Source organism: Anguilla rostrata, chromosome 13 (assembly GCF_018555375.3).
Source record: "Anguilla rostrata isolate EN2019 chromosome 13, ASM1855537v3, whole genome shotgun sequence".
Classification (NCBI taxonomy): Eukaryota; Metazoa; Chordata; class Actinopteri; order Anguilliformes; family Anguillidae; genus Anguilla; species Anguilla rostrata.
The window spans coordinates 40413645-40427466 of record NC_057945.1 but is presented as its reverse complement, the minus strand read 5'-3'; the positions used below and the strand labels follow the sequence as shown (position 1 = coordinate 40427466).

The 13822-nt window shown below is 47.8% G+C and overlaps 1 protein-coding gene across 1 annotated transcript; it reads left to right on the top strand.

Moving 5' to 3' along the window:
• Positions 1-3159: 3159 nt before the first annotated feature.
• lhfpl5a (LHFPL tetraspan subfamily member 5a) lies at positions 3160-13561 on the top strand. Its single transcript, XM_064305869.1, has 3 exons — positions 3160-4116; positions 9606-9842; positions 11985-13561. The coding sequence occupies exons 1-3, from the start codon at positions 3705-3707 to the stop codon at positions 11993-11995; spliced, it is 660 nt and encodes a 219-aa protein (XP_064161939.1). The 5' UTR covers positions 3160-3704; the 3' UTR covers positions 11996-13561.
• The last annotated feature ends 261 nt before the right edge of the window (positions 13562-13822 follow it).

Sequence of the window (13822 nt, the reverse complement as noted above, 5' to 3'; positions counted from 1 at the left end):
CGTGTTTGCGCAGGCCGTTCATGTGTATTATATTTCACGAGCTACTTTAACTTTAATTTAACAGCCTAATCGCTGAGGCATGACGAGAGACTCTGTCGTGACCTGATCAATAGCCTTAATGGTAGGCCAATAGGCTACGGAACGCTCACACCAATACATAAGTTTGGTGTATCAAATGTATTGTAACATAGTAGGCTATCACGACTAAGAGGAAAACAGATTTGAGAAGAAAAAAACAAACACAAAAACGAGTAATTGTAGTGGCTGGTTTTTAAATTGCATATAAGGGCATCTTTCACGGAGATCATACGTCCTCTGTTCTAAATGATTCCCATAATTATATTAAAACCTATAGGCTATTTTAAGGGAAATTTCATAACATTGAACAGTAACTCGCCTAAGTCCTTTCAAATAGGACCTGTTCAAACAGAATTTTTTTTATTTAAAAACATGTTAAATTCACAAACAATAAATAAATAATGTTTTAGTCGTGCCTCGCTAAAACGCTTGTTATTCTGACTATTCTCCTGAACGCGGCTGGAAATAAAGACATTTTGTACACGTATTTTTTCTACTTCCAAAAGTATCTTTCATTTGACCAAATACCAGCACGGCGAGACAGTATTTACATCCGTGAATAGCAGCGAATGGGCTGGGAAATCTTAAATCGAGTTGGGCAGCAGGTGGCGCGCTAGTGCAGGGCTTTAAACGGTCCTTGACTGCTTTGTACAAAAGCTCCCCACACCAACCGTTTTCCCAAACCGCCACACCTATTCCTCGACGATGGCCATTCTCATCTATATTCATTCAGCTATCCCCAATGAGGCACTGTACTCCTCCAAAGATTAGATTTTCATAGTATCACAGAGCATTCCAACAGAAACAGCTTCCCAATGGGTTTTGACTCCCTGTTCAAATAAATAAAAAACTGTAAACTGTGAAATTTAAAATATAAGTATGATAAAACAGAGTGCAACCAATGAAAATGTACTTATATAACCAGGCCCCTAGACCCATTCCAATCAATAAGTTTCAAGGGTAAGGGTTTTTTTTGGTTTGGGACTCACTTGCGGTGAGGGGTGGGTGACTCACCCAGACTGATGGCTTCTGCCACAGGCCTCTTTCCCGCCTGGCCCGTCTGGCACTGTGCGTTCGCTTGGTCTTCTTTTGATTTCACACACACACACACACACACACACACACACACACACACACACACACACACACACACACACAAGCAAAGGACAGCAGGAGCACAAAACCTCCAACAGCATCTGAAAGTCAACAGTAACCTATACAGCAGATACAGCATGTTTTTAATATTGTATTTTTAAGCACTGCCATGCGAGGGCGCTGTTTTCAAAGCACAAGTGCACTGAGAAAGCATTCTCATAGGTTAAGGGGAGACTCAAACTAAGACTTAGTACTTGGAAACTCAGTCATTGAACAACAATGCACATTTCCACATCTTTTTGTACTCCGCAATTTTATATTTGTAACCAAACAGTGTGGTTAAAGTGCAGATTCTGAGCTTTTATTAAAGCATATATTTATATTTTGGATTCACCAAGTAAAAATCACAGCACTCTTTAAACATTGCTACACTGCAAGATGCAAATCACTAATTAGCCACAAAACAGGTGGCCAGGTAACAGTTTGCCAAGTACCTAAAAGAGCCTGCAGAGTTCTGGAAAGAGGTCTTGTGGACAGACGAGACCAAGATTCACTTGTATCAGAGTGATGGCAAGAGCAAAGTGTGGAGGCCAAAAGGAACTGCCCAAGATACAAAGCAAACAGTACCACCTCATCTGTGAAACATGGTGGTGGGGGGTGTTATGGTTTGAGCATGTATGCCACAGGTACTGGCTCACTAGTCTTCATTGATGATGTAACTGAATGAATTAATTCTGAAGTGCAAAGCGACATCGCCTCAAGTTCAAATAAAATGCCTCCGAACTCGTTGGACAGCACGTTGGATCCCAAACACATTGCTTTAAGCAACAAAGGAGTTTTTCAAAGACAAAAACTGGATAATTCTTGACTGGCTAAGTAAATCACTTCATCTGAACCACACTGAACACGCGTTTCATTTGCTGAAGAGGAAACTTGAAGCAACTAGCCCCCAAAACAAGCAGGAGCTGAAGATGGCTGCAGTACAGGCCTGGCAGAGCATCACCTGAGAAGATACTCAGCACCTGGTGCTGCCCATAAGTCACAGATTTCAAACAGTCATTGCATGCAGAGGATACGAGACAAAGTGGAGTACAGAGTCAAATCAAGAAAAAATATGTCTTTGCCCCAAACATTATGGCAAGCACTGTACCTGCACACTCATGTACACACACACACACACACTCACATGCACAAACACATGCATGTACAAACCCACACAAGCATAAACATATGCTCACGCATAACTACACAAACATTTACACACACATACACTGAAACACAGGCACAAATATAAATATTTACAGACACGCACAGAGTATGTGTGCACACACACCATATACACACGTGCAAACACACATGCACAACCACACAAATATTTACACACATGCACACAGATGTGTACACACTTTCCTGGTTATCAAAAACCTAATGAATTAGACGTCATTTGCACAATTACAAGACACCAAGCAAGGACGAAGCCACATGAAACACTTCGTTTTATGGAGTCAGATATGAAATGTGAGTGAAATCATTTCGATTGTAATCAGAGAGCTTTTTTCCCCTCTTCCAAAGAACACATAAACACTATAAATTAGTACCACCCCGTTTCCCACCTGCTCCACGTGGTGTCAGGAGCCATATCCGATATTCTTTTCCAGGTAGATTTACGATTAATTCACTATCCTTTAACTGATTACTGTGACATACAGTAGTGGCTTTGCCAGCATATTAAGGTGGACCAGCTATAACATGTGGGCGCTCAGATAATGTCCGTACGCGCAGTGTGAAAGATATTTGCGGTATCGCTGTCATAAGACAGCCCAGACAATTCTATTTAAATCCTCTCAAAATTGGTTCCTGCCACGGGAGAGCTATAAAAAAAAAAACCGCCTTCCGCCTCATTACCCCTTTCCACCCGGACGCTCGCGCTGTTCAGATGTCACTCTCCCGCTTACATGTAGTCATGTGGAATTCATCAAGGCCCCCCCTTCCCGCCTTCCCCCCTGTTCATTCGGGCACGCGCCCGCGCGAGATGGACGTCATCACTCTTTAGATGGAGCTGTCAGTGGTGCTGAATTTCTGGCCAGCGGTCTGAAGGGAGCGGAGACGTGTGGGGGCTGGCTGGCTGCGCGCGATCAACAGATGGGCTTGCCAGAGTCCTCGAGGACCGTTAACTCATTTATTAAAACACACAGAAGAGCCTTCCTGTCGTTTAATCCACATCAAGAAAACAGAAATGTCAGTTATTTCTGAGGAAACTCTGACAACAGGTCACACCGTGCAATTATAGGACAGCAGGGAAAAAAGTGAATGGGAGCTTCGATTTTATGGAGCAGTGGCAAAAAACGATCGAAACAAGTAAAAGAAAGCGCGGCGCAGATTTCTTTTTTTTTTTGCTCGGGTGAAATATTGCTTAACCTGAGAACCTGAATCTGACGACACTTTCTACGCGTGGAGTTCGTGTGTTGCTGGCGTCTTGACGCTCTCCGTGTGCGTCTGTTTCCTCGTGTTTCTGGATTCTCGTGCATACTATGGAAAAAATGCTACCTGCTCAGGAAGCGGCCAAAATCTACCACACCAACTACGTGAGGAACGCCCGGGCGATCGGCGTGCTCTGGGCGATATTCACGATCTGCTTTGCCATCATCACCGTGGTGGTGTTCATCCAGCCGTACTGGATCGGGGACAGCGTCAATACCCCCCAGGCCGGCTACTTCGGACTCTTCCACTACTGCATCGGCAACGCGCTGACCTCCGAGCTGACGTGCAAGGGCAGCGCACTGGACTTCGGCTCCATCCCGTCTGGAGCCTTCAAAACTGCCATGTTCTTCGTGGGCATCTCCATGCTGCTGGTCGTGGGCAGCATCGTCTGCTTCAGCCTCTTCTTCTTCTGCAACGCGGGAAGCGTCTACAAGATTTGCGCCTGGATGCAGCTCGCGTCGTGTAAGTCAGTTTGCCTCGTGCGGGAAAAAAATAATTCACTGATTAGTTGGAGTTTCAATAGTTAGTATACGAGCTAATACAGAGGCAGACCAAAGCGAATTGCTAGTTAATTCCATGTGGGTGAATTATTAATGGTTTATAAGGGACAGAATTTAAGTCTAACAAATGTTAAGTCGACGGACGACGTGCAGTTTTGCTTCTGCATCAGGGTTAACAGAGAAAGCCTCTGAGCTATGTTCACTGGGGCGCGAGGACTGCGCTCTGTCACCATTAGACTCAGACGAAAGTCTTGTCGTGGAAGGGACAATAAATCAATGAAGCTCCGGCGCTATTTAAATCAGTGACCTGTCAACACTTGTCATTTCGCATTTACAGCGATGAGGGTCTATAAGGACCACTCATGCGCACTGAAGGGACATATATATGCAGAAAACACGAGGAGTAACAAAAGGCTCGCAGCACACAATAAGTGAGATCTAAATGATCTAGTTGATAGGAGCGTACACGGAGATGCCCATATTTGCATTTTTCCAATCAAGTGCAGCTAAATACGTGAGGCACGTGGCCACTTCTAAGGAGGTATTGTCTAGTTTACAGTCTGTATTGGGAGCCTTAGCCTATCGTTTCGATGTAAACTATAAACTAATATTTACAAGATAGCCAACATTGGCTAATATTGGGTGCACCGTACAGAAGTCACCAAACCAGTTCATTATACAATCGAAATTATACTTTTTCACGACAACGTGGGCAGCTTTCAGAGATGTCTGAAAAAAAGACAAGCCAACGACACGCCTAGCCTACGGCTGGAAAAATGTTAAGCTATTCCTCGGTACCGGCACTGGGGAGGTTCAGTACAGCAATAATGACAAATGTTACCACGTTTTACAGGTTCTAGCCTATAGATATCGAAAGGCGCATTATACGGGCTGGCGAAAGTTTGGTGAAAGTTCGTTAGGTCGAGGGAAACCTGTGCGGGTCACTGCTTTTCTTGTTGAAACAAAATCATAACTTTAATGTGCTGCCCTGTTTCGTTTGTTTAAGGGTAACGCTGAGAGGGGACGTTAACTAAGTTATAGGCTCCCACAGTTAAGTGGCGCGCGACAAGGACTGACGCGAGTTGTGGGTGGTTTACCAGATGGCGAACGGGTTAATGTCAGGACGCGTATAAGATGTCACTTTCTCCGCCGTGCAGACTGGTAATATCGATTTCACACGAAGCGTCCAAGTAGGCTACTTGCTCCTTCCGCATGAAAACGGATACAGTAAAATATATTGGACTGGAAACAGTTTTAAAAAAGATTAATAGCAATATAAATTAAAGGAAAATAAATAGACAACAAAACGTGCTGTTATGTGCTCATATAGAGTATGCATTCCCTAAAACAAATTTACAGAATGGGCAACTATTTTACACAACAGAGCCAGCAATAGTAGGCTATTGCTGAGACATGGGTCCTGAGATCAGGGGAAGACTGCTTTGAAAATTTCATATTTTAAAAAAGGTTTCATCACTGAGATTCAGTGGGGCACCTGTACCAGGAAGAAAATGCATTATAAGCACACCACCAATCTTCCCCTCCTCGCGCAACTTCTCATTATTAAGCGACGCAGGACGTTTCTCTGCGGCTCCCCGGAGCAGATTCTCATCAGCGGGGCCCAGAACAGGAACCGCACTCTCCAATCTGAAAAAGTGTGATGAGAAAGACCGACGGACAGACGGCGGCAGTCTGGACTCGCACGCGCGGTGGGCGCACGAATCGCAGGCCGTCTGAACACACAGGGCAGACGGTGTTAGATTGGATTACCCCGCTCTCCGCTGGAGCCTCGTGCGTTTTTAATGAATACTGAAGATCATGCCCCGGAGCTGCGCGCATATCCCTTTGTGAATTAACCCTTTACTCCAGCGCAAGTGTTTAATAAAAGAGCAACTGGCCATTGATTTACATTACATTACAGGCATTTGGCAGACGCTCTTATCCAGAGGGGAGTACAGTTCCAAGTGCAGGGAGCGATCGCATAGTTTAACTTGGACCCTGTATGTTAATCTGATCAACACAAACAAAAGCAGCAGCAAAGCAGTCTATGCAAATAATACAAGAAATAATTAAACAAGTAGGCACAAGTGCAAAAACTAAAATAAATAGCTTACCTAGATACATACCTAAGCTTATATAGCCAATTAGAGACTATGGGGAGGTACAGAGGGATGAGGAGAGGTGCAACCTGAAGAGGTGAGTCTTCAGTCCTTGCTTGAAGGTGATCAGGGTCTCAGCTGTTCTGACCTCCACAGGAAGGTCATTCCACCATCGTGGAGCCAGAACAGACAGGAAACGTGACCGGGAAGCGCAAGTGCGAAGATTGGGAGGTGCCAGGCGTCCTGAGGTAGCGGAACTGAGGGATCTGGCTGGCATGTTGGGTTTTAAGATCGTGTGGAGGTGTGCTGGGGCTGATCCCTTGACTGCCTGGTATGCTAGGACCAATGTTTTGATTTTGATGCGAGCCATAACGGGCAGCCAGTGGAGGGTAGTGAGCAGGGGGGTGACGTGGGAGTGTCTGGGGAGGTTGAAGCCCAGACGAGCCGCAGCATTCTGGATGAGATTTAAAATGGCAAAACCTCATACAGAAAGAGTTGGACCTCTAACCTTATCCATGAAGTGTAAAAATATGCACGCAAGCTACAGCTGTATGCTTGTGTGTGTGTTGCAAGTGTCACATGAATACAATGAACAATAATAAATTATGTTTCCTACACAGAGGAAATTGCTTATGAAAATATATTACTTCCTGAAGTAGTGCACTGTAAGCTATCTAAGCATTCAAGTTTAACCTGGCCTTACCATTTAAACCCTTGCGAGTGGTAGGCTAGCGTGGCACAGTACCGGGTTCTAATCATTTAGGCCTGCTTCATGTTCCGAGGGGGAGAGCAAAGCCGAGAGAACTAATCCTGTCGCGTCGGATTGTGTTTGTGTGTGATATGCAGCATGCCATGCGTGCAGTTTAGAACATATATCGAGATCATCCTGTCTGTCTTCAGCATTCAGTTAAATACATCAGAGATGTGATTACTTGGTCCGCCACGCTTCTCAAAATCGATAACCGTCTCGCGGATTGACGCGTGATTTTATGCAAATCCGAGAGGCAGCATTTCCTTCAACAACTGTTCACATCTAGTGACATTCACATCAGAGATGACGTGAAATGTTGAGAAAAATAATATATTTCAACACCCCTTTATCTACGGCACCAGAATCTGCAGGTGAAAATTTGTTGGGAGAGGCTGGCTTTATAAAGTAGAAAAAAATCTTGTATCTTATAGACTATGATCTCTCAGTTGGCACGTAAGCAGGTAAAACAATGATTTTTTTCCTTTTAAATTCTAGAGCAGCTAACAGGTAAGCCGCAAAACTAAAATTATGTAATTGGCAATAAGGGAAGGGCACGTTAACGGTGGTGTCTGGTTCACGGCGGCAAAAAAAAAAAAAAGGATAGCAGGCGGAGAAAGTACTCGGAAACCCGATACCGTGGATCGCTTGCATCGAAAGCAGTTGCCTGGCAACTCCAGACCCGAGGCAGACAGGGTTTCTGTGCGAGACCCGAGATAGCGTCTCATTCATTATTCACCTGCGTGGACACGAGCGCACTCCCCCGCCGGGCGCCGACGCCACCCGCGCGCGGCGGCCTGATGCTGACATCCAACCACACAGCGTCTGATCGTGATGTCTCTTCAGTGGGCAGAGGTACGGCGTGACTAACTTAAGCAGTTTGAAGTTAAAAAAAATGGATTTAATAAACGGTAAAACAAAGTTGACAAGTTGCCGGCCATTTTCTAATTTGCAGTGCCTCCCCGCCCCCCTTAATCGTGATTTACAAACGTTAGTCAAGATGTTAGATGTTCTCAACTTTAGATGCTGTTCGGGTCTGTTTGCTCAGAGGGCAACGTGCACAGGGGTGACCACTCCAACACGGGGACGAACAGCGACACAAATACCAGGGGCTGAAACCGGCATTAACAGCACGGGACTTAAATACAGAGTGCGTGAGGAGCTGGAGTTGCTATGGTAACGCTTAACGGGTTTCCCAATTAAGGCTTTGATAATCTTTACAGGTACGTTTTTATTCATTCGCGTATTCAGGTTTTCCAGAAGCATTTGAACTGAACAGGGGTTATTTTACTTGTAGCAGAACAGGACGGAACAGAATGCAGTTTTTTCAGTGCGTCAGCCCAGCTTCTGAACAGGTGCACAAGGTAAGCGAGCGAACGCACCTCAAACGTGAGGGAGACACGATGGAGTCTGTACGCCGGCGAAACTACAAGCCACGTGCGAGTCCGTCCCGTGCGTGGGCAGGAGTTCGACAACCCCCCCCCGCCCCGCCCCATGGCACCTTCTGAGCTGTGATCCCTCCTTGATCTGTCTCTCTCCCTGCTTTCTACCCGTCTGAATAAAGCAGAAACATCAGAAGGTGAGCCGTCTGCTCGCAGTTCTGCTCCTGTGACCCTACGGTTCCTGTCCCACTCAGCGTGAGAACAAGGTTTTATTCACCGATTCTGACGTCTGTGGTACCTGTCACTTGTGAGCTGCCACTCGCTGTTTTGATCCAATCACAGGGTTGCAGGTCACAAGCCTTATGTATCGATTAATGTGAAGCAGTGATGGATGGCTCTATGGTAACACCACCTCTTATCGGGTATACGCATCTCTCTCTCTCTCTCTCTCTCCCATGGGTCTGGAACCCTGGTCCTCAGCCGTGCTGTGTCTCAAGGTCTCTCTCTCTCCTCTCTCTCTCTCTCCAGCCGTGTGCAGTGTCTCTCTCTCTCTCTCTCTCTCTCCCTCTCCAGCCATGTGCAGTGTCTCTCTCTCCCTCTCCCTCTCCAGCCGTGTGCAGTGTCTCTCTCTCTCTCTCCCTCTCCCTCTCCAGCCGTGTGCAGTGTCTCTCTCTCTCTCCCCCTCTCCAGCCGTGTGCAGTCTCTCTCTCCCTCTCCCTCTCCAGCCGTGCAGTGTCTCTCTCTCTCTCTCTCCCTCCCTTTCCAGCCGTGTGCAGTGTCTCTCTCTCTCTCCCCCTCTCCAGCCATGTGCAGTCTCTCTCTCCCTCTCCCTCTCCAGCCGTGTGCAGTGTCTCTCTCTCTCTCTCCAGCCGTGTGCAGTCTCTCTCTCTCTCTCCCTCTCCAGCCGTGTGCAGTGTCTCTCTCTCTTTCTCTCTCCCTCTCCAGCCGTGTGCAGTGTCTCTCTCTCTCTCTCTCTCTCCCTCTCCAGCCGTGTGCAGTGTCTCTCTCTCTCTCTCTCCCTCTCCAGCCGTGTGCAGTGTCTCTCTCTCTCTCTCTCTCTCCCTCTCCAGCCGTGTGCAGTCTCTCTCTCCCTCTCCCTCTCCAGCCGTGTGCAGTGTCTCTCTCTCTCTCTCCCTCTCCCTCTCCAGCCGTGTGCAGTGTCTCTCTCTCTCTCCCCCTCTCCAGCCGTGTGCAGTGTCTCTCTCTCTCTCTCCCTCTCCAGCCGTGTGCATGGTGATGGGCTGCATGATCTACCCGGACGGCTGGGACTCTGCGGAGGTGAAGCGGATGTGCGGGCAGCGCACGGACAAGTACACGCTGGGGAACTGCACAGTGCGCTGGGCCTACATCCTGGCCATCATCAGCATCCTGGACGCCCTGGTGCTGTCCTTCCTGGCCTTCGTGCTGGGGAACCGCCAGGACAAGCTCCTGCCCGAGGACTTCCAGGTGGAGGCGAAAGGTGAGGCGTCACACTCCCGACCTGGAGGGGGCGCTGTGTCTGCAGGTTTAACTCCAGCCCTGGAGGGGGCGCTGTGTCTGCAGGTTTAACTCCAGTTATGGAGGGTCGCAGTGTCTGCTGGTTTAACTCCAGTCCTGGAGAGGGCACTGTGTCTGCAGGTTTAACTCCAGCCCTGGAGGAGGCGCTGTGTCTGCAGGTTTAACTCCAGCCCTGGAGGGGGCGCTGTGCCTGCAGGTTTAACTCCAGACCTGGAGGGGGCGCTGTGTCTGCAGGTTTAACTCCAGCCCTGGAGGGGGCGCTGTGTCTGCAGGTTTAACTCCAGCCCTGGAGGGGGCGCTGTGTCTGCAGGTTTAACTCCAGCCCTGGAGGGGGCGCTGTGTCCGCAGGTTTAACTCCAGCCCTGGAGGGGGCGCTGTGTCTGCAGGTTTAACTCCAGTCCTGGAGGGTCGCAGTGTCCAAATTTCAGCTGTGCACACGTCCCCCCCCCCCCGCCCCGGGGACAGGAGGTGCGATCGGCTCACGGTTAAACCATCTCAGCTCAAGACGTCCCTAAACTAAGAGCTCTGAAGTCTGCGGCCCAATTTTCGGAGGACGTCCTGAGAGAGACAGGACGCTCCACATGTCCCGCCTGGCCGGCCTCCACAACCCATCTGGCAGATGGGGGGGGGTGGGGGCATCTACGCACTTGTGTGCTTACTTTAAAAGAGCGGTATTAAAAATACATTTTTTAGAAGCTGCACTTACCCAAAGCCAGCTGAAGGAACAGTGGACCAGCATGAAAGCAGGCAGCAGACAATTCTGAGTAAATTATGCCACTGCGGGGTGGATGTTCTTTAAAACTTACACCCCGCAGTTTCATCCACGCGCTCACACACACACACACACACACACACACACACACACGCTCTCCCCACCCCAGGGGGGGTCCCATGGAGAAGCATAAACAGAATATCATTATTTCAGCTGTTTTTGTTTTTTCAGCTAGGCGACCACTCCAGCAGAACTAGTGACCGTGACTACAGGATTAGAGCTGCACAGAGACCTGCTCTCTTCAAAGTGTACTCTGCCTCACAGGCTCACAGCAAGACACATTTCATTCAACACACAGCACTGAAACGGAGCCTTGCAATTTAAACCTCTCATTATTAGAAGAGATGCTAGGACTTTGTCAAGCTATGTCTCTCCCCACCAACCCCCCCACCCCCCAACCGTGCCATACTTTTTTTGTTTCTTGATCTCAAATATTTTTTGGGGGGGACTTTGCTAACCACTACCTGGTCATCTTCACTTCTGATCATCATTTACAATCTTCTTTGTCTGGGTTTTCCTTTGGCATATGGAAATATGAACATCATTAACTGCAGGTTATTTCAGTTCAAGAGTAGAACCAATGTGTCAGGACACCGAGTACATTTCCTTAATAGCTAAAGAACAACATTAAGATGTTTGGCCAGTAACTAGGAAGGCCTGGAGAGAAAATGGAAAAATTATGAACTTGAATCCACTCAGACTCTAAATCTGTCGAGCCCTCTGAGTCATGAATAATGCTCTTGGAATAGCCAGAATGGAATATTTGTTCTGAATAGTTCATGGTGCCACTGGCAGTGGATCGGTCCTTGGGGTACACCTCTGACTCGATCAATAAAATCCTTTGGTCTCGACAAGCCTGTTGGCTCAGGAGGTGTACTGCTGCTTGTATATTCAGGGGGAAACTGACACGTTAAAACCTGTCAAACTGAGTTTTTCCCCCACAGTCCCTGAATGATGTTTCAAAAAATAAATAAAATAAAAAACATGGCTTGAGCCTTGCGGCTCTGATAATACATCCCCATCAAAGTGACCAGAACCGGATTAAACTGGCGGTCTGCGCGACCGGCAGAATCGGTTAGCCCTGGAACGCAAGAACACAAGTTGGGCTCTGCTGTAGGACGGAACGCTCTCGAAGTTCTGTCAACGTTCAGGCGTGATAAAATTTCACACAGCCTACGGTTTGGCTACATTTCACACGCACGGCACTGCTTAGGGGAGAGTGGAAATGAGATAATTCTGTCTGCGCTTATCCACGCAAAATCTGTGACGGAAAGAGGCGTGCATGTCACGCGCTGATCGAAGGTGTCGCTGTGCCTCTCTTACCCGTTTCAGACCACGCCTGAGGGGCCCGGACTTTAGGACCAGCCTCCAGAGACCACCCGTGAGCCCGGCGTCCAGCGAGCGATGCGCTGGTCCCGCACCGAAACTGGACCGTACCAACCCCCTCCTGGCCTGGGGGGGGCGGGGTGGGACATAGGCTGGGAGTGGTATGAACTGGCCTCTCTCCACAGTTCTGTCAGTAAGGTACCTGTGATTATTACATGCTGAGCAGAAGGGCAGAGGTTCTGTCGGGTTCAGCTGCGTACCCTGGGGGTACCCCATTATCCCTGGTACCCCACAGATCTGTGGAGAGGGGACATCACTGGCCCTGGACAATGGAAACCAGCAAAGAGACAGCTTTACACTGAAAGTAAACATGTCAGAACCAAGTTAATCTGTGTGTGATGAGTGAAATACAATATATTATCTACATAGAAATATACCTGTATAATCATTGTTTTATGTGAAGGAGACTTCATGTTGTCAGAAATATATTAACTGCTTATTTGAAAAAAATATGGTTTAAACAGTTAAATATGTCCTGCAGTATTGTGTCAGCTATATCTGAGGGGAAAAAATGTGGGTCCAGACATTGAATGTCTGTATGTACAGAAAACACGTTGAGAACTCACACCTTGGAGAGCGTTCACAGATGTACAGGAAATGTGTAAACAGCGCCCCCTTGTGCCTGACTGCCGTTAATCCAAAATTGCAGGTGCTCCCGACCTTACCCCATCTCAGCATCACCTCACCATAGCGAACTGGCGTGCCATCTCATAAGAGTTTCAGAGTCAGTGAAGATTAATTTGGACCCTAATAATCAAACTAACACTGTGGTGCTTATCTAACAAAGATACCATAATTGCATCATCAGACAAAATTTCCAATCACCACCAAGATGTGTATAAAATAGCGACTGGGAAAGCAGAATTCAGAACTGAATGCATTTTGTTTTCAGAGAGGCATTCAAAGGCACACTATAAAGTGAGGCGGTAGGGCGTGTCAAAGGGTGTGTACACACATGCACAAGGGGGAAGTGACACACTGTCAATCAAATCACACTTCAAAGGGAGGAGGCGGTACATTGCACTGAAAATTCTACAACTAAATGCAGCACTTTGAGTTCAGACTCATCCACAGAACCTCAGCATCAGGCATACTTCACCTTAGCCCTGGTTTTTTTGGGAGCTGTCCACCACACAGCAGGCCAGTCAGTGTAACTGCAGAGGTCCTTACCTTTACAATGCTGGCTACCAGGTGACCCTAATGACAGGCGAAACACGCGTGGACAGGTAGTTCCGTGACGAGACTCTCCGGTCAGTGTACAACTGGCCCAGAAAGGACACGCCCCTCACTGGCCATTTCCTCACCACAAGTCGAGAACTACAACAGTGTGTGAGTGTGTGTGTGTGTGTGTGTGTCTGTCTGTCCGTCTCGCTGGGGTCACGTCACACAAGTGTGTGTATTTATGTGGGTGCAGTACCAGTGTAAATACCAGCTGCATGCTTGTTCAGTGCGACTCCATGCTGTGGAAGGGTTTCCTGTGTAAACGCCCTGTGTGATGTTGTTGAATAAACTGTCCCGTGTGGCTCCAGTGTGTCTCGTGAAAGCAGAGTTCAGTGTGTGACGTGTACAGATCACGACTCCGATAACGCACAGGGTCCCGCAGCTTCTTCACCACAGAGCACACCTCTCCAGCACAGCTTTGGCTGATTTTCCATCAAACAAAGGGGGGGGGCGGCTTCACCGCGACAGCGGTGAGATTTAAAAGATTCTGAGATGCTGAAGACAGTGTTTCCTGCCATTTAGACAGAAACAGGATAGGACCTCTTGAGACAGCGTTGGGTGGC

Coding starts and splice junctions, on each gene's coding strand:
- lhfpl5a (XM_064305869.1), top strand. CDS start 3,705: ATGGAAAAAATGCTACCTGCTCAGGAAGCGGCCAAAATCTACCACACC. Junction 4,117..9,605: donor CTGGATGCAGCTCGCGTCGT/GTAAGTCAGTTT, acceptor CTCCCTCTCCAG/CCGTGTGCATGGTGATGGGC.